Source organism: Anarrhichthys ocellatus, unplaced genomic scaffold (genome assembly GCF_004355925.1).
Source record: "Anarrhichthys ocellatus isolate YVR2014 unplaced genomic scaffold, GSC_Weel_1.0 scaffold81, whole genome shotgun sequence".
NCBI classification, from domain to species: Eukaryota; Metazoa; Chordata; class Actinopteri; order Perciformes; family Anarhichadidae; genus Anarrhichthys; species Anarrhichthys ocellatus.
Genome location: NW_022280111.1, coordinates 1,336,153 through 1,360,759, shown reverse-complemented (window position 1 = coordinate 1,360,759; position 24,607 = coordinate 1,336,153). Strand labels below are relative to the sequence as shown.

The 24,607-nt window shown below is 43.1% G+C and overlaps 1 protein-coding gene across 42 annotated transcripts in view; it reads right to left on the bottom strand.

The window, feature by feature from the left end:
- Positions 1-816: 816 nt before the first annotated feature.
- The window catches only part of rims2a (regulating synaptic membrane exocytosis 2a), a 129,304-nt gene continuing 105,513 nt past the window's right edge, over positions 817-24,607 (bottom strand). For 28 of the 42 annotated variants that reach the window (XM_031874426.1, XM_031874422.1, XM_031874420.1 and 25 more), the window contains 6 exons: positions 17,988-18,232; positions 4,469-4,610; positions 4,158-4,270; positions 3,864-3,965; positions 3,563-3,702; positions 3,245-3,448 (listed from right to left, as the gene is read on the bottom strand). In XM_031874426.1, coding sequence (XP_031730286.1) covers positions 3,245-3,448; positions 3,563-3,702; positions 3,864-3,965; positions 4,158-4,270; positions 4,469-4,610; positions 17,988-18,232 — 946 coding nt within the window. Of the gene's footprint in view, positions 3,449-3,562; positions 3,703-3,863; positions 3,966-4,157; positions 4,271-4,468; positions 4,611-7,025; positions 12,529-17,987; positions 18,233-24,607 lie in introns of those variants that run through there. The other 14 variants (XM_031874457.1, XM_031874458.1, XM_031874460.1 and 11 more) reach the window with 5 other exon arrangements.

The following is a 24,607-nucleotide window of genomic DNA, read 5'->3' as shown; positions in this document are numbered from 1 at the left end:
TTGACGCAGTCCTAACAGTACCAGAGCATCTACGGTGCAGCATTACACATCACCAGTCTCACTGTAGTATTTATATGTTCACAGCAGTCAGACCGATCGCTTCCAAAATGATCGCGACAATCAGTGGTCTGCACCACCCTGGATATAAGCATGAGAGGTGAACGCTATTTATTCATTGATGTTTTCTCATGGCATCATGAGCAGGACTGATAATGAGCATATGGAGGTGATCGTACGAGAGCTTTCACTGACTTTATGTCTAGACTTTGCTACTTTACAGGATCCTCATCATGCGCAGGTGTTGAAGGTTTGCGAGGTGAGGTGATGGAGAAGGTGTGTGACATCACCATGGTTACTCCTCTGCTGCAGAGAGCCGATACTCTCATCAGACAGCTGTTTACACTTTGTCTGTGTACAGTAGGCTGTATCTGTCACTATGGAATAAACCAGGCTGTGTTCACTGCAGCGATTTTACTCACAAACACTCAATGAAAACTAAAATCGTACTTGGTGATTATTGATAAATATTGACGCTCTGTTCTGCAATTGTGTAAGTGATATTAACGTGTGCGTGGGAAGTGGCGTACGGCTCTTTCAGACCCCGTTTTGTGCACAACGGTTATAAATCAGACCCCATGGGGGGATAAAGTATCCTATAGGTTGCATTATGGGAATTGTAGGATCCAGGGTTTTTGACGCTTGACCCATACTGATGACTTAGTCAGGATTTGTCCTGCTTGTTCTGCAGTTTCTATAGGAAGCGTGTCACACTCTTGCGTGCGTGTGTGTTACTCTTATCACCACCCAACTCTTGGCATCAGTGTAATATCAATTTTTTTTATTTTTAATTTGAAAAATAACTTACATAAATCTCTGTACTCAACCATACTTAACCAAGACATAGCCTTGGCATTAACACATTGCACCAAAAAGAGAAAATGAAAAGGCATTCAAAAGGATAAATAACATATGTGTTTGTCATCATGTGAGGCATTCTTCCTGTTCCAAACGAGTCTGTCGATCTATTCATGGTAGCTTGTTGATTCAGATTGTGACATCTGAAGGTATGTACAATGGAAATCAAAATGAAAATATATACTGTAGCTTGTGACAGCTTGTGACGAGGTTTCCTTGGACATTAAAACGCGTCATCGTCGTATGGAAAAGGAATAATGCCTCGGGTCAATTTCATTCAGACATACTGCAACTATAAGATTCATATACTTCCCAGACATGAGAAGTATTTTATAATTACTAAAAATAGAAAATAAAAAATAAACTGGTGTTGGCTTTTAAATAAAACTAACAAAAATATAGTAAAATTAATTTCATTTTCATTAAAATAAGAAAAAACATTTTCTGTGGCAATATCCCTTGTTATTTGAACTTGTGATGAGCTCATCTTCACAAACAGTGGCTGTAAAATTCAACCGCAGCAGCACACGTCTCCTGCATGTCTGCTGCCTCTTGATTAGGTGTCGACCTCTTGCTGTACCAATACAGATTATTTTTGCATGTTCGTCAACAATACTGAAATAAAATACACTTGCAATCACAACTGTTTTTCGTCAACCTCCATTTAAATATAAAATATTTTCCTTGTCACTTTTTTTTCTCAAAAACCTGAAAGAAAACATGACCTTTGGGGGGGGGGGGGGGTGGAATGTTTTTGTTGAAACTTCAATAATTGGCCGCTGAAGACCGAGAACTAATTTGTCGTAGAGTTCAATTTAAGGTGAGGGAGAAAAGTATTGAAGTTGACATGCACTGTACAAGAAACTGCAAAAATTCCAAATATCATCTTTATCAAAACATGCTGAGTTACTGTAAGGTGTGCCCAAGCCATGTTGCAGAAAATCCTTTTTCAACATGCTTGTTAAACAAATCAAATCCAAAAATAAAATACAGACTGAAACAATACAGAACTGTAAAAGAACCAACAGTCCTAAAATCTGGACAATATCAGGGGACCGAACGATGGTAGCAATGAATAGTACAATGAGAAGTACCCTGGGACAAGGAAGAAAAAGAGAAAGATGTACAATTTGCACATAATGTTTATCTTTATAAGGCATAAGCCTTTTACAATGAAATAAATAACTTACATTTATTTTCATTATCACTTTTTGTCACATAAACATTTTTTCTGTTAAATAGCTCCAAAAGTTTCCTTTAAGTTTCCCTTACGTCTGCTAAACACAGACTCATGAATGGTCCAAAGAATGATTAACAATGTCTTCTTTTTTTTAATCACGATGTTGCATTCACTCCCCTTGAAAACCATGCACTAGTGAGATTTATCTTTAAAAATAATATAAATTGTTGAAAAATGGCTGATCTGTTTTATTTTTCATCTTTTATGCAAGTTGCAGCCTCAAGAAAATAATTTTCTTTCTTTTTTTTTTTTTTAAATTCAGCTAAATTTGTGTCCATGCAAATGAACTAAAAGGGAAAAAAATATTTTTTTCTCATTTAATTTTCATACAATATATCAACAGAGAAAGAATGATGGTGGGTTTTACATCTTTTAATGGGGTTTGGATTGTTACTGCATATTCTGGAGTGTTGATGGTAGCCACTTCAATATTGCCTCTGATTAACTTTGAAGTCTTTCTGGTGATCTACCAGTATACGGTTGTGTTCAGTACATGAACCGAGAGTATGCAGGGCATTTCTTTTGGGGTGTGGGGGGAGTGTGGATACAAGCTGGGACACACCTCACCCAAAGTGATGGTCTCCAAAACTCCATCTACACAGCTAGGTCTGTTGGCGTGGCGTGACCGAGCATCTGGTTTGAAACACTGTCACCCCTTTCAGATACAAGAACATTGACTCTAAAAAAAGAAACAAAAGAACAGAAAAGAAAGGAAAGAAAAGAAAAACATTTATTTTTCATTCGAAAAGGGCTTCTGTAGAACTCGTTTAGCGGTTCCCAGTACTGACCCCCATGGCTTCGAATTGGATGAAAACCTGGAACTGACGGATTCCTCGTGCTAAGGAGTTCATTCCAGCTTCCTCCAAACAACAACAACACCCGGCAATCCCGGCCGCCAGGCGCTTTGCGACACGCTTTCGCCCCACGTGCACAATGTGCGCAACGTTTTTGCTCAAAACACACAGATCACGTTTTGCACCCCTAGAAACAGGCTCAGAAGACACAACATCAAGCATGCAGTGTAACCGGGGGGCGTGACCTGTAGTCGCAACACTGGCTGCTACAACAACGCTATCAGTCCACACGCTGCTATGATCGAGAGAAGCTGTCCAGTGACGATTGGGAAGCTCTTCTTGTCAGTGGGGCCAGAGTAGGGTCCACCAGTGAGGAAGGAGGAAAGAGCTTAAACCAGCCAATCACCATGTTGGACAGGTCCAGCTCATCTAACAGTATCTGAACTGCTCCCATGAATGATTTATGGTCCATGCGTCCATAGTCGCCCCAAACGATGACCTGCAGAGAAGGACACAGAAAAAGAAATGAATCAAAAGGAAGAGACCAAGTTGAAACAGGGACTGATGAAGTGGTTTTAGTGAGACCGGTGAATTCCTGTGAGACCTTCCTTACCTGTAAAACCTTTCCTCCTGGACTCTCCTCAAACGGCAGTTGCTGCTGGTAAAGAGGATCCAAGGTTTTTCTTGCTACTTTTGTTTTCTTTTTGGCTATGCAGACTCCGTTTTCCAAAAGGTAGACCTTTACATATGGTGCTGAGGAGAGAGGAAGAGCCAAGACATGTTACGCACAACCTCTGATTCTTATCCCTCAGCCCTGAAGGAACATGCAATTTCATCATATATCCGCGTGTACATTGAACTTAAGCAGGTGTGTAATTGCCTGTGATAATAACAGGTGTGAGAGCGTTAATTACCTGGCAGTGCCTTGGAACCTGGTTTTCCCACAAGGCCACGGGCTCTGATGATCTCCACCTCCAGTGCTCCTTTCTTATCCACCATACCGATCTGGATGTCTCCTGAATAACAAAAATACCTGAACTTTTAGCACACTACTGACTGATGTCTACCAGCATACATACGGTATAAGTATAAACAAGTTATTGAGGTATACTTACATATATTTTACAGTATATAAGGAATAAAATAATAGATCACTTGCAAGATTATTAACCTTACTTATTCAACATTTGAATGATTATTGTTCTCACCCATAGGGGGAGTAGCCAACGTCTGTCGTCCCACCAGCTGAGCGGGGCCGAGACCATCCAGGAAGTCACTGAACTGGGCGTCTGAGGAGAGCCTGACGCCGGGGAAGATGAGACTGAGAGAGAGAAAGACACACTGGTTACGGACATGTTGGCATGAGACAAAGCTGCAGCCCATTGAAAGTCATGAGGATTAGGAAGAGTGAAGCCCAATATGAGTCATCAAATCAAATAGTTGGCTGTGTACGTTCAAACTGCTCCCAGTACGATAAGTGTGCAGGAGCTCTTTCACTGATGAATATGCGTCTCCTTACTTTCCCTCGGAGCTGTAGCTGTTCATGCTGCCGTCCGTGGACTCCCGGCTGGCCTGCCGAGTCATCCTGCTCCTCATCTCCACCGCCAGGCCCGTCTCCGTACTCCTCTGGATCGTGCTGCGCAACTTCTTACCTCCCGCTTCTGCACACAGAACGACACACAGGAGAAGGAAGGAGAGAGGGAGGAAGAGGGGTGGAGACTGTCAATCCAGGACGTTGCATCGCTTTGTGACTCACACAGCGAGTTGCACTCACACGGATTATTACCGACATTCCTGCGCTTTCATCTGTTTATAGAGAATAAAATCGTTCTAGAGGGGAAACAAAACACAAAGAATGAAAATCAATCTCTACACCATGAAGTGCGTAGAGCTTATTCTGGCAAGGATCACTGTGACAATCAAACAAGGTGGCTAGTTCAACAAGCTCTACAGAGGTGTAAGCGTCGAACACCACGTGTGCAGCCCTCCTGTGGTCTGTGCTACCGACTGCCTACGAGGGTCTCGTCGGAGCCATAGTGAGTCCATGCTCCACCCATAAACATCCAGCGTAACCCCTCCCCACATCTTAACTGATCCAAGACGACAGCTGACTCCAACCATTAGCCCTGCTGCTGTTCATCTCCACCCAGCCTCCCTGACAGCGTGCGCATGGGGGGGCACGTGGCTGCGCTTTTGTGGCACACGCACACATACCTTAAAAAAAAAGTATGAACGCAACAAGCACACACACAACACATACACATAAAGAGATATTTGATATAAGCCATTTAGCTTTGGAAAACTAGAATAGATAGAAAGTACATCCATCCGTCCGTCGGTCTATCTAATATGTTATCACCCTGAAATATATCTATAATCTCCAAAATTAAAATCAGGCATGGCTATGATAAAAGACGAAATGTCATCGCAGCTATTACTGTTATGTTGTCTCATTTATCATATCTGTAATCAAATGAATGCTAACTGAGGGCATCGTGTTATTTCCCAGAGGTCAACTACTCACTGCACAGCCAGGCGGAGGTAATAACGCAGAGTTTACCGCCACTTCACTGTTTGCAAGCCCCAGGTGCAAAGTCATGACAAACAATGCATAGATATCCTTATGCCAGTCCGTCTTAGTCATATTGTTTGTATGGATGAATCACATCTAGACCATAGCAGCCCTAATCCAGCATCATCACGGGCCCTTTGTGGCTGTCTCCTCTCTCCCTCCTCATGTCAGAGGACAAGAGAGGTGTCCTATCTCTCACACGGCCATAAACACACATGAAGCCTTTCAGCCTTGAAATCTCCGTTATTCAGCCGGCCTCCGCCTCCTCTTCCTGCTCTCCACACTTTACAATAGGAGACGAAGCCGCAGAGGTCATCTCTGACGTCTGTAGCGAACCGCAGCTCGTAGACCTGGGCCAATCAGATGTTATCAATAGACATTCAAAACACACCGTTTTTTTACCGTTTTTGCTGCTTTGATGCGGAAATTATGAAATGCATTTGTTATTGTTTATACTGCTAATAAAAATCCCAGATATACCATTAATATGCTTACCATACTATCAATGAATCAGTGCTTTTATAAAATAACTTTACAAGAGTTGCTTCGACAAAAAACCATGTTCCCCTACATACGCACGTATGTGCATCTACATAGACACAAACACACACACACACAACTGCATTAAACGCAGTGGCAGATGAGCGTTATCAACACTGGTTGGAGAATGTGGCAGCCAAGCACTTCTGTATCTGGCATCATGAAGTAGCAGAGGCCTAAAAGTCAGACAGACTGGCTCGTCACCAGAAGGCCCCGCAGCCACTGCCCTCACATCTGGGCCTTGCCAGACCGCAAAACACAACGACCGGTGGAGAGCTGCTTGGTGGCCAAACAGTGGAAGTGTGAGTGCAAGTGTGTGTGCGTGAAACTGTGGCTAAAAAAAAGACGGTATGATCAGGCAAAAGTATGTAGAGCTATAAAAGTCCATGACCCCCCCCCCCCGCCACAAGAGGAAATGAAAGGAGCATAAATAAATACAAACACGCAGTAGGCGTCATCGCTTCTGTTCACACAGTCATAGAGCGATGTTGTATTCCTGAGCTAAATAAGCACCCTCGCCCACGAGATACCAAACAATGATTCAGTCCAGCTACTACATCCTTTGTTTTCATTCACAGAGCCAGATTTCAAATCATCAGGGGAAAATGAGATATTGTGAATAACATGAGTAGAATATATTGTCAGACTGATATAATCATCCATGTGAACACCACCACCGGCGGCAGTAACAACAGAAGAAGTATGTGTATTTCACAACACATCGAGAGCCTGGATGATAAATCGACTTCTCTGGAGATGCAGGCGCAGATATCAACTTTCACTTGATAATGTTACACACACCTCAAGCATCACATTATTATCCTAACTCAACTACACTGTCATCCTCATTTTTTTATAATTACATCTCTCAACCTTCCCCAAATCTCCTAACAATCAATCCCTCTGCATCCCCCCCCCCCCCCCAGCAGCTGCTGCTGGGACACTTCCCTAGATGTCATCTTACCTCCGTCCTCCTCATCGAAGGAGTTCATGCAGGGGAAATAGACGGCCAGCGCTTCGAACGATGCAGAGAGGCTCATCTTGCTCTGGGAGCGCTGGATACGCATCCCGGGGACCGCAGCAGAGGTATCATGCCCCTGCCTGCCCATGGTGACCGGCGGCCGTCCTTGTCAATGCGGTGAATCGAATGGAACGCACTCGGCGTCAGCTTTGCCTTCTCTGGCTGATCTTGCTGGCAAAAGGTTTAAAAATTGAACCTGTTTGATAAATTCCTAAGTCCAGCAATAAGAGACTCTATGCTGTGGAAGAGCAAATCTGTGCAATCGATCTGTGTAATCGTCAAGTCGGTGCCTAAATTCTCTGTCGGCTGCATCTCAGGGAGAGCTTCAGATGAACGTTGCTTCAGCAGCTGAGTCTTGCTCTGTCTGGGTCTGACGTTCCTACTGCACCTCTTTCTTCGGGGGGAGGGGAGAGAGCTGCATCGCGCATCACCAATCAGAGAGCCAGGCTGCTCAGGCGCACCTCGGCTGGCTCTGCGGGTAAACGAGCTCTACCCAGAGATACTGAGCCCCCCCCCCCCAGTTTGCTTCTCACCATTTATTTTAACCTCTTCCTTTATCATCTGCTTTCTCTTTTTGATTCCTCTGCCTGCTGTTTGGTTTATTTTGTGCTATTCATCAGCGTTATTTACCTTTTCTCTTCATGCCCTGTCCCATGCCTCCCTCTCCCCATCTTATCCACAAAGGCCAGTGAAAACCAGCTGTCATCAGGTCTGTCGGAGAGCTTCAGCCACATGGCAGTCACTCAACGTGCACGTGCCAAACTCCGCTACTTTATTTTTCTATTATCCAAAACTACCATTCCACAGCTGTGCTGTGTGACGGGAGGAATTCACTCTGCTTTTGCTGGCAGTTTTCAGAGTTGCTGAGAATGTGAAGTGGATGATTATATTCACATAACTCAATCTGTCTTCTCCCCACAGCCTCTGTGACACAGCTATGTTGTGTTACGAGAAACTAATTTCCCCTTGATCAATCACAAACCATACTTTCAAACAATGAAACGAGCTCTTTGTTTGATTTAGGGTGAAACTTATCTAAACAGGAAACTTTTTTCAGTCTATATACCATTTGACCACCCGAGGTCAGCCTTATTTAAACAATTCGAGAGCAGAAAGACACAACAGTGGGGCCAAGAGAAAAAGATTTCTTCACAGGTGGTCTGTGAAATACTGATAAATCTGCTACTGGCATGGTGTGTGAGGGGCACATAACCAATTATGGTGCTTTTGTTCTGAACATGTGTCTAGCATCATAGGCACAGGACAAGGCAAATGACAATAAGCCCTGCCCCCCCATCACTTCTCTGTTAGGCTTTCAGAGCTATCACGGAGCCCACACTGTCACTAACTGCACTCTGAAAAAAATATAATCAAATTTTTGGAAAAACAAAAGGGTACAATATGCTTTTTGAGGGATATGTCCAGGATGTCCAGCTGATTCAGCATTGAAAACAGGTTAAAAGATAAAAGCTAAAGCCTGAAGATCACAGCGTAAAAGTGAACCACCACGTCACCTGGTGATAACAAAATGAAATTGAGGAACGACATTATTCCTGTAAATCCGGGTGGGTCTTTATTCAGTCATTAAAAAGCAAAAGCAGCATGTGTATACATTCAGTATAGCTTCATCAGCTAGCGTAGCATAGAAGTGCTAACGCTAGTTAACTATGTACTAACGTACTCTGCTAATGTTAGCTCCACAGGTTTTATCGTAAAAAAGTAACGTTCTGAAGCGTATATCTCCGTCAAAGCTCTCTAGGGAACGAGTATCACTATTACACAGCGCTTAACCGTGACCAGCTCCAAATCCACAAAATCAGCCTGAAAATGAAGAAATGTGTTAGTTGTCGGATCTTGTTCAGAGCTGGCCGATGCCACTCTATGATTGGCCAGTCTGCGTTTGAGGGGCGGGATTAAGCAAAGGGTCAGCTACGGTGCTTCTCTGCACTATCATAGATATAGCAAACTAACTCCCTATAGTGTTCAAGCTGAGGCAAAAGTTCCACCCTGAGAGACACTGCAACCTACTTCCACAAAGAAGCCTCTCAATGCATGACGTCTATTTGCAGGTTTCATCCAGGTCAGCACAGACAAAAACAACACTTCACTTCAATGAGTAGCTGTAGGGGGAAATTGGACAAACACACAGTTACAATGCAAACAATTAGTCCATTTCTAATGGCTCCTCCAGAGTCTCGAGCTCACACTAACTCACACAGTGACACCTACAGATCGTGTATATTTAAATGAATGAAAAACAGCTCTTTTAAAGGAGAAGTTCTATCTTTGAGAGAATCACATGTATTTTGTTGTTGTTGTTTTTTAGCCATGCTGTCAGTGTGGCTCTAGAGATGTCATCCCGTTGCTCTGACGGTAGGTTAACCACTGAAATATGTCAACAACTATTGGGTGGATGACTATGTAACTTTATAAAGGCAGTCATGGCCCCCCCGAAGGATGAAGCTCACTGACTTTGGAAGTCCTGTGACTTTACTTTGTAGCTCCATCAGCAGGTTGTTTTGTTATTTTTGGTGACATGTCTCTACAACTATTGGACGGAATGATACTAAATTTGATATCTTACAGAGAATGAATTCTAATTACTTTGGTGATTTCAATAAAATTGGTACATCCACTCATGTTCACCTCAGCATGAATTGTAATAATATACTGTTTTATCCAGCGCCATCCTCTGGTCAAAGTATGAATTGGTCTTTTGCCCTCTGACCAAAATAATTCCCATCATCCTCAGCTGTACTTTGTGTTTGATGCTAATAAACACATTTCATGGTGAACATGGTAAACGTTATAGCAGCATTGTTATTATGAGAGTGTTGCCATGATGAAGAAACTGATGTGATTATAAAACTACAGGTCCTAATAGTACCACCTGACATTCCACTACATGGATTTACTGATGAGACACATTTAATATCGACTTTAAACATCTTTTACCTTTTAATCATCACCTCGACTGTGAGAGCTTTTTTTCTGCCACAAATATCAAAACTATGAGGACTTAATTGGAAGATTGACAACGATTAATAAGATCACCAACTGTGTAGTTAAAAGTCTTTCACTGGGGATCCTTAAGTAATATAGGTGTCTTTGTTATATCATAAATATTATCAGAATTCATTTGGTTGATACTATGAGGTGGCACAAAGCCAGCCGACAGTGGATACGTTAGCCATTCACGCTGACAACACATCTGGTACGTTTTTGTTTAAAGCTTTGGCAGCTTTGGCGCAGTTTATTCTTACCCGTCCACTCACTGCGTGGACAGAGAGAGCCAGAGACACCACTACATACACACACTACACCTGACATACACCCAAATTAGGTTAATTACAGTCTTGGAAAAAATCTGTTCAATACGGCACGTTGATGTGAGTTCAAGGATTCTGGAAATGGAGTTCGTCTCTCACGTGTCTGAAGAAAAGAATGTTTCTGTTTTTGGCTCTGAAAGTACTCTCTGATTTCCCCACAGCATGACTAGTACAGAATAACATTAAAGCACTCTGTGCAACATAGTCTCACTCCAAAACTACAGGACAGTGATAACGCGGCTGGAAATCCCAAGCACCTCAGACGGCAGGAATCTGAAGAACGCTGCCACTTCTACTACAACAACAGAGCGTAATATCCCAGAAGTCGTGCGTTACGTCCGTCTGGCGGGCGGCAGGGATCACAGGTGGAAGCTTTCGGAAGTCTTTTCTGATTGATGATCCCGGGCCTGGCCAAGCGTCAGGGAGCGACTCTGGCGCGCCGCACTGTAAACACAGGCTCTAACCATAGCACTCACGCGCACGGATGTAGGCAAACACACATATTTGAGCACTTACATGCACACGGGCCGGGACACACACCAATACATGCGCAGATACAGGCAAACACGCTCTCTCTCCTGTTAGTTTACATTCCCTGCTGCCTACCTTGATGCAGGCCAGTCCTGTTCCCTCCTGTGTCCAGCTACACTCTGACGAGCTTTATAAGGGTTTCTACGTTTCTATTGCAAAATAAAGGTGTGATCTTCTATCTTACATTACAACACATTAAAGCTGCATTCATTGACTTTTAGCTCCTTAATGTGAGACGCACACTTCCGACATATTACCACCGTACACATGTATTGTAATGGCTAATGTGTTAACAGCTACCAACGCAAAATGTCCAGTAATTTTTTTACGAATACAGCTTTAAATCCTGTATGTTCTGTTAATGCGATTGAAAGTTAGAAGTTAGTATTGGCCTTGATGTTTCCAATGCAATAAAATACTTGCTACCCAAACATGTGCGCACACTGTGTCCTGCCATTTACTTCACACCTTCACTGAAAAGGCTCACACCTTCAGTGGAAGGTGAAACAGGAAATGCAGGAGGTGTAGCAGTTGGAACAGTCTGTCCCCTGGCAGCCTCCCTCCTCTCAGTGGAGCAAACACTGAGCGTACACCAGATGGATAGCTAACGAGAGAGAGAGAAAGGGGATCTAAATACTGCCAAGACGTACATGTGAAACATTCCAATCGAGACTGCCGACCTGTAACAACAAACTATCCTGATATGCAGAAAAACATCTCTTGAGGTCTGAAAACTGAAGCGCAAACAGGAAATGAGCTTGTTTTTAACCATTTTTCATGACGAGGAGGAACATCACGCTGACGCTCCATGACTACCCTGACCACAGTGCAACTCTTAGTGCATGTCTCATCCCGCTTCCTCTCCGACTGACAGCTCCAGCATGGTGCTGTCAGCGTCTAAAGACAAAACAATCACAGGAGGAAGTCGTATTTTTAGCAGCAGTTAAAAAAAATCTAAAAATGTAGGCTGGAAGTTTATTTTTAGTCCAGTTGGAATGAGAGGCAAGAATGTGTGGACGTGACTACACAAGTGTGTTCTTTAAACTGTGTCCAAGCTTCAGACTCAAGTCAAAGGAGACATATGGCTGTGGAGGCTGAGCGACACTGCAGGCAGAAAACACAGAGCAGCTGGTGGAGCATGGCAGGGTTAGGAAGATGAATCAACAGCTTTAAAGCTGAGGTCATAGAGATAGATGCATGTTATTCTGAAAGAGAAATTCTACCCACAAATGTCTCTTTTTAGAACTGTAAAAGTGGGATGTTTCATCTTTCATGTAGTCTGATGAAATGATCGTGTGTCATAATGGAAAGAAATCTTCAAAACAAGAGAATGAGCTGTCTGCTGAGAGAGACACCGTGTGAGAACAATTCATTTTGTCCACCAACTCTAATATTCACGTCACAGCTCGTGAATAAACATGAAGTCATCAGTGATCCTAATGCAACACTTTCAATAGAACCATTTCATATACACACTGAATCTTAGCAGGGTTTATCTCTGATTCTAATACCGTGAGAAAAGTACTTTATCTCTGAGCACAGTGAAGTATTTAAAGAGTAATATCAGAAAAATGTGTCGGGGGGGGGGGGGGAATAAATTCTCTTTGATTAAAAAAGAAAATCATACTCTTCTCTTTAAAGCTCTGCTACTATGAAAACAGTAAAATATTACAGACATATCAGGGGCAAAAAACAAAACAAGCTCATATTTTACATAGTTTCACCTTTATTTAACTGATGCTACCCCATCCACATGATGACACATTGCGTTCCAAAAGCGTCTTGTGTTTAATGCCGACCTCGTGTGTTTAGGTTTTGCTGCAGGTCCACAGCAGCTGGGATAAAACATACAGTGGCCACAGAAACAGAAACACGACCGCTGAAGTAGTGGAGAGTTAACGTCACAGTATAGTTGATGGAAAAACTGAAAAACTGATGCGTTGATAAATCACTGATCAACCTACTCAACCCTAGTGGCATCAAAGAGCAGCGATGTCTGCAAAGTGCAGTTTCAACACCGCACTACAGCACCATTGTTGAGTCACTACACGTATCATCTCTATAAACAGCATATGAACTGCATATTAATGCTGAATATCTCAGCAGCGTGACACGATTTTGGTTTGGGAAGCGTTCTGGTTTCTGTTTGTAGTGCGCCTGTAGTCCGACGAGTGTTGACCAATCACGTTTGAGCAGGCATTGGTTGATGGTTGCAGGTAAACAGTCCGTGAGGAAAGCAACAGAGGCGGAACAAAATTGGCAGAAATGCAATCTCACAACCCATTGACTATCGACTTATTATAAGCTTAGAAACTTCTTTCTAAATCCATTTTCTATCTTCTAAAGTTGCTAACTGGACAGAATACAATAACCGGCGCAAGGAAGAGGAAGTCTGGGCCCGGATACCTGCTGGCTACAATGGAACCCCAGAAATACTGGCCGATGCCCCCTAGAGGCTAAACCGTCTTCAGACCGATAGGCGATGGGTTCAGAGATGTGGAAACTAATATCACAAGGATTTTGAGCATGGTGTTACTGCTGTGACGTTCTCTTGGTATAAAGCAGTGGCTAAATGAATATAATTTTAAAAAGGTATGAAAGCTCCACTACTGCAGTTTATTAGGTCAAGGCAGAGATGGGTTGTCTGAGAGCTTAGGCGTTTAACAGCCATGTGTTATTGTAAAAGAGAATGAGAGAGAAAGACAGAGAGGCAGAGATAATGTAGAGCTGGTGGAAGAAACAAAGCAGAAAAGACGGTGAAATTAGGAAGTGGGGAAAAAGACAGCGAAGGGATATAAATGATAGCGAGATACACATGTCAGTTAGGAGGGAATGAGAGAACAAGTGAGGTAGAAAGAGGGGAGGAATCAGCGGGGCACTGGTGTCCCTCTGCCGCGGTTGTACCTGTGCGGCTGTGTTCCTTCCATGCATCATCCTGTGAGCAGCGTGTCTGCTCCGGCCCCCGAGGAGATTAATTAGCAGCCTCAGCTAGCCGAGCAGCTGCTGATACAGGCACCCAACTTAACTCAGAAGATGAATTACCTCCGCTGAAAGCCCAAAGTTCAGCTATTTTACCACATACAAAACAGTCTGTCGGAGGAGTTTGGAGGTCCAACGCTTCGTTAGTATGTGGCGTAGCATTGTTCGCTCTCCTGTATGCATTTGGCTATTCTGGGCATCGTCAGTTAGGTGGCATACATGCTCCGTCTTAGTAAAGTCACATTCATCATTGAACACAGTGAAGCTGGTCTCTTATGGTATATTGTAACCCCTAAGGTATGGAATAGCTGCTCTACATTACATGTACCCAACACCAACAGTTTCCCAGCAGTTTGATTAAGGTGTAAGACATCAGTGCTTAATCAAATCTTATCACACCTGCTCTTTTCTTAGAGGCATAAAGTAGGACAGTGATCTAACAGGTTGATCTAGCCAATGCTATGGCATCACATGTAACCTTCCTTCTGAGGGACATGCCCTAATTTAATCCTTCTCTCTGACAGATACAATTCCACCCGAGAGAGTGACACATCTGGTCCACATGGTGAGGTAGAGAAAAGTAGGACGTGAGAAGAGTCACACTAGAATAGCCATGGCTGCACCCAGGGGAACAGACAACTAGATCTACTATACTCACAATCCTCCCCACTGATTCCGTTTATTTATGTATTTTCTACATCACTGAGGGCAACCGCGCCTGTTTTTGTGCCCAATAAGAACCAATTTCTTGTATTTCCTGCACCGTTCACCTCCTCATCCTTGTAAAAGCGTGCTGCCAATTACGTTTCTGGGACACCATCAGGAGTCTTTGAGAAGCCATAATTGGGCAAAACTACTGACATGGATTATCAGGTAGAACGCTGCTAGCTGCACTGTACAGACGGTGAAGTGAAAAGATTAATCATTTTGCAATACTGTAAAAGAGAGATAGCGTCACTATTCCTGTTCAATCCTGTAATTGACAATGCAAATAGATAGTTGACCCCATGCACACCACACACAGGAAGCACTTCATTAACCTTGTTGTTTACAAGTTACGTAAATTCATACACTCAAAAAAAAAGATTTTGCAATAGTTTTCTAGGAAGAACATGCATTAAATGTGCTTAGAATGATGATAATAATAAAACAAATGTCATTGTTATTATACATATACATCCACTATATTATAATATATAATTCATTTATCTGTGTGTGTGTGTGTGTGTGTGTGTGGCACCGTGAAGCAGCAAACATAGGAGTGCTTCACAGCCAATAATGATTCACAGCAACACTGAAAAGAAGATGTGAACAGCAGGTCAACACTGTAAAATGCCGACAACATCTTCATCAGCATATTTTTGACGACAGCGTCCCCACTGAGAACATGTAGCACAGTTAGTGAATGCACTGGAATTAATAGACAAAACAGGCCTATTGTCTTCAGATGCCAATCAAAAGAGAAATACACAAAGAAACGCACAGATTAATGCACGGAGATGGGTTTTCAATAAGCCTGCGAGATTTGATTGTTACTGTGTGGATTCCGCTGAGTCGGGCCGGTTGAGTTTAAAACATAATGTAGAGGACTGCTGACTCGTGGATGGTACAATTCAGCTAATAAATCAAATTGATGTTTCAGCTTGCTCATGATGACCAGCAATAAAGTCCCTGCACATGCATAGTCTTATTCTTTTCAGAAAGTACTTTTCTAAAATTGAGACAGTGAAACTTTTCCATACTGTATATAAATTGAATTTCTTCTGAAAAAAACAGCATTATCATTGATTAAAATGTCATTTCTTAAACATATTGTTGCTTTCTTTATCACAGGTGTGTTACTGTGCTCTGCGTCGTGTGTTTTTGATTATTCAAAGCCACATGAATGTATCCGTCTCAGAGATTGTCCCCATTCTACACCCAAGAAACATGTCCCGTTATCTTTTCAGTGTTCACTGCCAGACTTTCACCTGTTGGATGTAACAATATGCTAAATGTAAAGTCTCCTCTCTCTTCTCCATTGTTTGCTTTGTACTGCCCCCTTGCACTCAGCCTCAGGTCCTGTTACGTTGTTATGGACGTATTGTCAAAATGAAGCAGTTGTGACTGTTCGTACACTCAGAGATCGTGATACATTTGTATTTTCTGAAAAGTCAAGTGCCTTCCAACGAGGACTGAGAGGACAAAAACAGCAGTTCACATCCAGAGCTGCAAACTGTGTACACACTACTGAAGGCCGGCCACCTGGGAGCACATCCATTCCATCTGACTGACCTGTGTTTGTCAAAGCCAGAGTCGTGCTGCCTGGCTGATCAGATCCGACCCCCCCAACCACAAGCAGTTGGCAGCGCACACATGCGGTCTTAAAATCGAGCATCCTTTGAATGCACCCTTCAAGGGGGGCGATGAGCCTCTCAGGATAACGCACAACAAAGTAGGGCACGAGGCAGCTTGGCGGTGTTATGGGCTGGTGCAGAACCAAATACGGATCTCAAATATAGAAAGGCAGATGTGTGCGAGCACACACAAACTCCATCTGATGCACTTAGAAGCACGGAGTGAAATATTAATAGATTCAGGCTGCTCAGTTTGTGCTGTGTCTGCATGGGAAAGGAGTGTGTGCGTGTAACTTTGTTCCTGCGATTGTGCAAAATCGTTCGAATGGGTATCTTAAAATAAATATCTGAACAGAGCATCTTATTCAGCAACGTAACCATCGGTAATAGTCAACAACGCAAGTCTTGGAGAGCTGCGTCACAATGCAGTTACTGATTAGGAACGATCAATCCAGCAGCCATATATATAAAAAAACATACTTAAATCCAACAAAAATGGGGATTAACATATTGATGTAATTATTAACTAGTCGAAACCCTCAAAGATAAGGCGGCAGCTCACGTGCCGGTCAAATCACATGCCAGGAGGGGCAGTGCAGTGCCACTGGAGCACACCGCTCATCTCACCACACATCCATCTCTCCATACCTCTGCCATGCTATCCAGCCAGATCTGAACAGAGAGCGCTGATGGATAGAAGTGATTATTGAGCACTTTAAGGTAACAGATGAGATGAAAAGTCCCTCAATGCTGAGAAAAACACCGGAGAGCCACGGCAGCGAAGGATAAGTGGACCAATCGACTGACCTTATTCTTTAGCACGGACCCCAATCTGTCAGACAGAGACATCACTGCACGCCGCCTGCTCGGCTGTTTGGAGGCGTGACACTGTCTGGCACCAGCTAATGCAGCTCAACCCCTCACAAATTATTATTGTTATTGAGCGTTTTTGAAAAGAATGTACCGTAGATTTAAAAAAATAAAACTAAAAAATACACTGAAGAGTGAGGAAAAGTAATAGCCCCTATGTTCTGCAAAATGTAATAATTTACACTGCAGGAAATTACGTTTAGTGTCTTTCAGCTGAAGGAAAATAGGTTTAAAAACACCAACACAACACACCGGTTCTTGTCTATATCTCGTGTGCACACACTCTCACATGCACGCATAGAAACAAATACAAGCGACTGCACACGGCCACAGTCTGAGGTCGTGTTTCACACTGGGAAATCGCAGTCAAGAGAGCGTCACAACATGAGAACGGTGACAAGAGGCGACCTGCGACAAACAGCTGAGGACCGCAATGTGGCAGGAAGTGCAAAGCAGTTACAGCTGTGACGCATCTTCCAAAATGAAATGACAGATTATTACGAAAGCGCAGATACATCATCGGCATTTTGCAACCCCAGTGGTGTAATAAGGAAAAAACGGAGGTAGAAAGACAGAGAGAGGAATTTCCACAAGAGCTGTAACCTAGAAGAAAGAAAGAAAAAGGGTATGAGAGAAGTCACGCTGGTTCTTCGTCTCCAGAAAAGACCCGTGCAGAGTCCGAAGCCCTTAGAAAGTGGGAGAAAGTAAAACTGGAGAAGAAAGAGCAGCTGTATTAGAAGTCAACACTCACAACAGAAGACAACAGGGGAACCACACAGACAGAACAAGAGGCCACAGGACAGATGTGAACACATATGAACACACATACAGCACGCTGGCTGTGCGGTGGGAAGCCCTACCTGTTTGGCTGAGCTGAGAGGTGCTCCGGCTCTTGCGCGACATGCCGACCATGGCCTGCATTTTGGCACCAATGCTGGAGCGCCTCTTCTTCTCGTCGGTGCCTACCGTGCCGACCGCCGTGTCCGACTGGCTGCCGTCCGTCTTCTCCAGGTTGCACATGTCGCCGCTGACGCTTGTGCTCTTGGTCATGTTCACGCCGCCCGACGAGCCCATCTGCCTGTTTTTCATTTTGGATGCAAAGTCACTGTCAGCCACCACCATTGACAGGGGGGGGGGGGGGGGGGGGGGGGGGGTGCAGGCGAGGTCAGAGAAGAGAGAGAGGACAGGGCAGAGGAGAGAGGGTGGACAGAGGAGAGGATGTGAAAGGAGAGATGACGGATGAGGAAGCAAGATGGAGGAGGAAAGAAGAGAGGACAGGAGATGAGAAGGCGTGGGGTGAAAAGGAGAGAAGGACAGAGTTCAGGTACAGGAGTTCATGACTTACAGTATAGCTGAGATTAGGGTCTGATGTGGATGGAATTTGTAGATATTGTTCATGCAGTGAACTATGACATAGTCTAGTAATACGCTCTTCAAATCTTTGTGCACTAACTAAAGTGTCATTTCGACCTGTGAGAGCCTTGTATTGTATTCTATCAAACCCAAACAACTGCCAAGTGAGTGAACACTCGAACCGCACGTGACTGCATCGGCCATTAGAAACTTTTTGTGACATTTTCAAAGTTATTGACCACACGCAGAGTCTGTGGTCTTTCCTCACATGAGTGCTGCAGTCAGTGCTTCGTCTATAAGCATGTGATGTTTGCTTTGGTTTGGTTGTTCGGTCTTGATATTTCAGGAGTATAATTCTAGTGGCAGGTTTCTGTTTCAGGATGAGTGCGGGCAGAATTGAGCTTACTTTTAATATTGAATTTCCATTTTCCGAGCATTTTAAGGAGTGCATGTCGGCTGAAAAGTTGATACTGAAAGTTCATTCTTGAGCTCAGTGGGATACGATCCAAAAGCTCCAGGATAGCTAACATCAGTGTTACATCAGTGTTACTCAACACATTGTGTTTCCTTGAGGTCTAACGAACATGTTGAATGCATTTCCTTCCTCACAAAACACATGTAATAGTTTGTACCAAATGCACCAGTTTAAAAAGCATTTAGTTGAATTAGTGTCTATGATTTAAGTTAAAATATAAGTTTATTCACATACAATTTAGAGATGATAAGAAATGCAAGTTCTTGCTAGTTCACATTTGGAGCTCTCTTGCTCTCCCTCATGCACACCTGGAGACAAAAAGCAACTTCTTCGCACCATCTGCATCATGACCACACTCAAACTAACATTGTACTTTAAACTGCACACAAGAGGAAAAGGCGTCTGTCATCAGCATTATTCTCCAGCGCTTCCCGTTTTAAAGGAAATATAGGCCAGTGTCCAAATGAGGCTCTTATTTTACCTCTGCTCGTAATATTATCTTGAAGAGACAAATTACATTCTGTATCATGGGCTCTACATCCTTAATGAGATAAGTTTCTTGTAGCACCCTCAGGCTACTACTCATTAATTAAAGTGTCTGACCTCCGCCGTGTAACTGTCTTGTATAGGAAACCTATGGAGAGACACGCCGACTACAATGGGAGAAGAATCGATGCAGTTCGACAATTGACTCCATCAATTACTTCACTTAGGCTCCTTGAGATTCTGCTCTTTCATACAGTAGTGTTCGACTCCATTGTATCAGGATTAAGAAAATGATCAGTATATAATCAAGATTATGTATAATCAAGAGCTTCAGCATTCTGCACGTCCACATCGAGCAGCTGGTCTCTGTGGTTTTAAGCTTAAAGCTGCCTGAGAGAGACAGCTCCATCTTGCTCTCAGGGAGTTGGATCATAAATATCACTTGCCACTTAATCTTTCATGAGTGTATGAGAACACAGAAATGTTTACTCATATCGATCTTCTCGCTGCTGACAAGGACACTATGCACTGACACACATGTTTCGCTTGTTTATACGTCTGATTTCGGTTGCCAGCTGGGGGTGAAATATGTCAGATGTGCTCTAACAAAGTGTGCACTCGCCTCGTGCCTCAGCCCGCGGTATAAAGCCTTTTGTTTATGCTGGTTTGTAATGCCAGTGGGTCTCTGTTATGGATCAGCCTGTACTGTCGTACATAAATATTTAATGCTTATTGGCGGATTAGCGCCTTTGATCAGTTAATGCGGCCCATGAGGCTTTGAAGCAGACTTCAAGCGTCTTCTCACAACACTGCGGGTCGATGTGGTACAGGTGACATTCTAAAATATGCTCTTTCACCGTCACCGCAGTGAGGCTGCATTTCATCTGGTCGACACAGGGCCGGTGATGATGCTGCTTCTTCTATTGCATCAAACATCAGCGTGGTGGGCAAGGTCAGGGGGACTGGGCTTCTACAAACTACTGCCCACTGAGGTTAAAGTAGATGGACACAGAGGCTGTTAGGACCCTTTCACATAGATATTCATGTTGCAGGATATATTTTGAAAACATATTCAATCATTGAAAAGCAGATGCGATGTATTCATCTAAGGAACAAATGTTCTTCTAGTCTAACTGGACACACCGTACTAGTCAACATGTTTATATCTACTGTAGTGCGATCCCTGATCCGTGTCCACTGTTCCTCAGACAGCCCCTCTCATTACTGTGTCTCTACTCTCTGAACAGGTCTTGGCACTGTGGCCGGTCTCACTGTGTAAAATGTGCCTGCTTGGAAAACTGGAACCCTCCGGGGGATTTCAGATTTTCAACCTCAGCCCAAAGAACATAGTGTTCCTCATCATGCAGATTGCTCACCGTGCATTTTCATCTAGGCCAAGATGTTCCCAAGGCGAAACAAAACCCGGAAATGTCTTTGTCTTGAGGAAGTGGTGACAGCATTTTGTCTTAATGTAAGATAACAATAGCATGAAACCTCTAGATAAAAAGAAAGTCATCTCTTTCACGAGGCAAAACCACCATTAAAAGTCATCAGTAAACAGTACTTCAAGTGTAAATAGATTTTTTAAGACTTCATCTTCAGATAAAAACAGAATTAATATCAGCCAAAATAAGCTGCATTACTACAAAATAATGTAGTGTACTTTATGCGTGGTCACATATTTAGATGCGAGATAAAATATTGCTGTAAACCCCAACATACGAGTGCCAAGCAACATTCAGTTGTATGCTTTAAATAAAAGCTTAAAGGGCCGTTTCATTGAACACACTGGGAGGCAACAGATACGCTGGATCATGAATGCTGCATGTGAATGTAAAGTCATGCAATGTGCGTTGTCCTCCGACACTTATCCCCTCATCTTGTTCGCCCCTTTCCCACAGAGGATCACTGCTTCTTAGTCAAGTGAGGCAGAAAAACGCGTTACCATGGCAACTGCCCCCCCCCCCGGCCGGTGCATCAGCATGCGTTCATGCCTGTCAACACAACTCCGAAGGATTTTTTTGAGGTGATTAATTGAAGTCTAAAGCTCATAGTGAAATGTTATCATCAGTCGTAGAGGCAAGTCTCTCCCTCTCAATAGACAGGCTGTTGTTTGAATGGGCTGGGGGGGGGGGGTAAACAGCCCCTCCTCGCTTTTTAGTAATGAACAGCCCCTGGCCTTCAAAACACCAGTCTTTACTCTCCCTCACATGAATGAGCCATTACCCAGGCAAGAACATATTGCATGAGAGAGACATGGAGGAGCAGAGGTGATGTGGGATTTAAAAGTTCTGATGGAAAACTCCTCACATACTGGAGACGGCTCAGAGCCGCGTGTGTGAGCATGTGCCTCTCTCACACCGCGTTAGCACGCCGTGCCGATGTGGACGGGCCCGTTTAATGTGTAGCAGATGTATATTTGCACGTGACCTCGATACATAGATGAGTCAGACGTAAATGTAGTAGCTAGTGACGATGCTACTGCCAAATCATACTGCTCCGTTGCTTTCATGCATAGATGAGCATGAAGGCAAGTAGCAACTCAACCACTGTAGAGCAACTTCCTGACTCCTCCAGAGGTGTGTGGACACAGCATTGATTATTGTCGGTATCAACAGCGTGTCCACCATGAGGCTCAGGTTTACTGTTCACCGTACAGGCTGGTGTGAGTGTGCTCACTGGCAGAGCTTACGTAACAGCACATGGGAAAAGAAAGTACATTTACTCATCCCGGTGTGTACAGAACACAACCCACCGCTAAGCTCATGAGGTTGAAAAACAACAACCTCTCGTCTCCGCTAAGGATCATATTCTGTTTTATGGAACTCAGATGTGTGGCTTCAACATGCAGAGCCTCACGGTTATAACGCGGGCAAGACCGACAGCTGTTTGTAATTACACCAACTAACATTATCGAATAATCTGCAGATTCTCTTTTTTGGGTCGATCAATTCATTATTTTGTCTATGACATGGCCATCACAATAGTATTATAAACTGACTGTCGTATCATACAACGAAGAACAGAAAACGCTCACATTTTAGAAGCTGAAACCAGAAAATTATTTCATTGAAAATTACCCAAATGATTAATTGATAATTAAAAGTTGCTGAATAATCTTCTGCTGATTGACTAATGATTTAGTCGACATATCGTTTCAGGCCCAATCTCCTTGATATGTCACACAAGGTTTTATTAAAGAAAATGATCGATTTCCTTTTTAATTCAAGCAATGACTTGGTTGAAACATCACTGGGCACCTTGGGGCTAATAATAATAATAATAATAATAATATGAGTGCATATTATATTCTATCTTGTGCAGACATCCCGGTCCTGTGTGCCACCTGAACAGCGTAAACAGTGCCTGCTTTCATTTCCTGACACAATAACAGATATTGCACACAAACAAAGCAAAAAGCAGAGCACCCAAAATCGGGTGCTCTGCTTGATAAAATGTCCTGAGCTCTGATTGTAATATCCAAAATTTGATATTCTGAAAATGACTCATATTAACATGTACTGCTGCTTAGCAACCACTTGCTTCACTCCTTTACACTGACTCCTGTATTTGATCAAAGAATGGCATCAAGTGAGTATTACTGTTTAAATACCTTTTCTTTTTTTCAAAAATAGGATTATTTATTTGATTTGTTTGGAGCATCATTTACTGTGTTAAAGGGACAGTTTGGATTCATTGAAGTGGGGGTGTGTGAGGTACACATCCACAGTCAGTGTAGTTCCTACAGTATAGTCTGCAGGACCTGACAGGAGGACCAGCATTGGTGCAAAGCAATGTACTGCTGTAAACAAGGGCGGCAGGACAAAGTATTTTATCATAATAATAATAATAATAATAGTACATTTTATTTGTATAGCGCTTTAAAAGGTACTCAAAGACACTTTACATGGTAAAAACAGAAACAATGAACAATTACAATACAAACAAAATAGATGACATAACAGTAAGGAACAGCACACAAACATAGATAACTAACTTTGCAGGTTAAAAAGCAGAATTGAATGATAAACACCTAAAAGAAAGACCTACCTAAAAAAATCTATATCAGTTTAAAATGACAAAATATTATATGTATTGTGGCAAATATTGTAAATATAGTGTACACATGAAGTGATATAGATTATTTTCAGGTGAACCTTTCTTTTAGGTGTTAAGCTGCTGCCCCTGGCCACAGCAGTACATTGCTTTGCTCCCATGCTGGTACTCTTGTATGTTTCTCCAAACGGGATGTGCAGCCTGCCATCTACTGTAGGTGATCCACTGACTATGGGTAAGTACCTCATACAACCGCACTTGCTGAGTGCAACACTCACATGGACGTCTTCACTAACCCTGAATGAGTGATAGAACAGAACTCTTTTCTGTTAGCCTTGTATATCTCGTCTGGTGTGTTGTTGTCCCAGAAAAAGAAGACTGTGCAATGTTAAAAAGTCTGTATGTCATAGATTTATACTGTAGCTGTCATGAAGGATTGGGGGTTGATCACACAGATAAAAGTTGTCAGCATGTTGAAAGCAGGACCAATCCAGCTCACTTTCAGTCAAGGAGGAAGACAATGTTTGACTTTAGAATATTGTAAATGAATCAGAATGTATCTTCAGAATGTATTTGCTGAGGCAGGATTTTTATCCCACTAATTATAGGTTCCAGCAACCCTTAACTGAAAGTGAATTGATTGCTGGTTGACGGTCTCGGTATGAGGGTTGTGGTGTGACACACAGACAGGGAGAGAAATGTTCTTGGCATGTCGGGGAGAAGCTGGAGGAATGTGGGAGTTTTCGGTTGACAAGTTACAGGTGCAGAGCGACACTGCAGGACTCAGACAGCATGTGTAAAACTCAGACAGACAGACAGACAAAATACTGACACAACATCCAAGCACTGAGCAGCACAGACAAACAGTAAAGCAACTCCAGACTGCAGCCGCAATAGACTAACACTGCAGCTACTCAGGTTTTAAATATCTTCTTTTAGCATTAATCTGTCTCTATAAATGCACTCTGTAGGTGGTGTACCTGTATAGCTTTCAGCCTATCTGCTCACATTTCTGCTGTGGGCATTTGGCATCCCACAAATGCATTTTCTTAATCAGACCGTACACACTGGTGCAGCGTTAATTGCGCATAAGAGGGTATAGCTTTTATC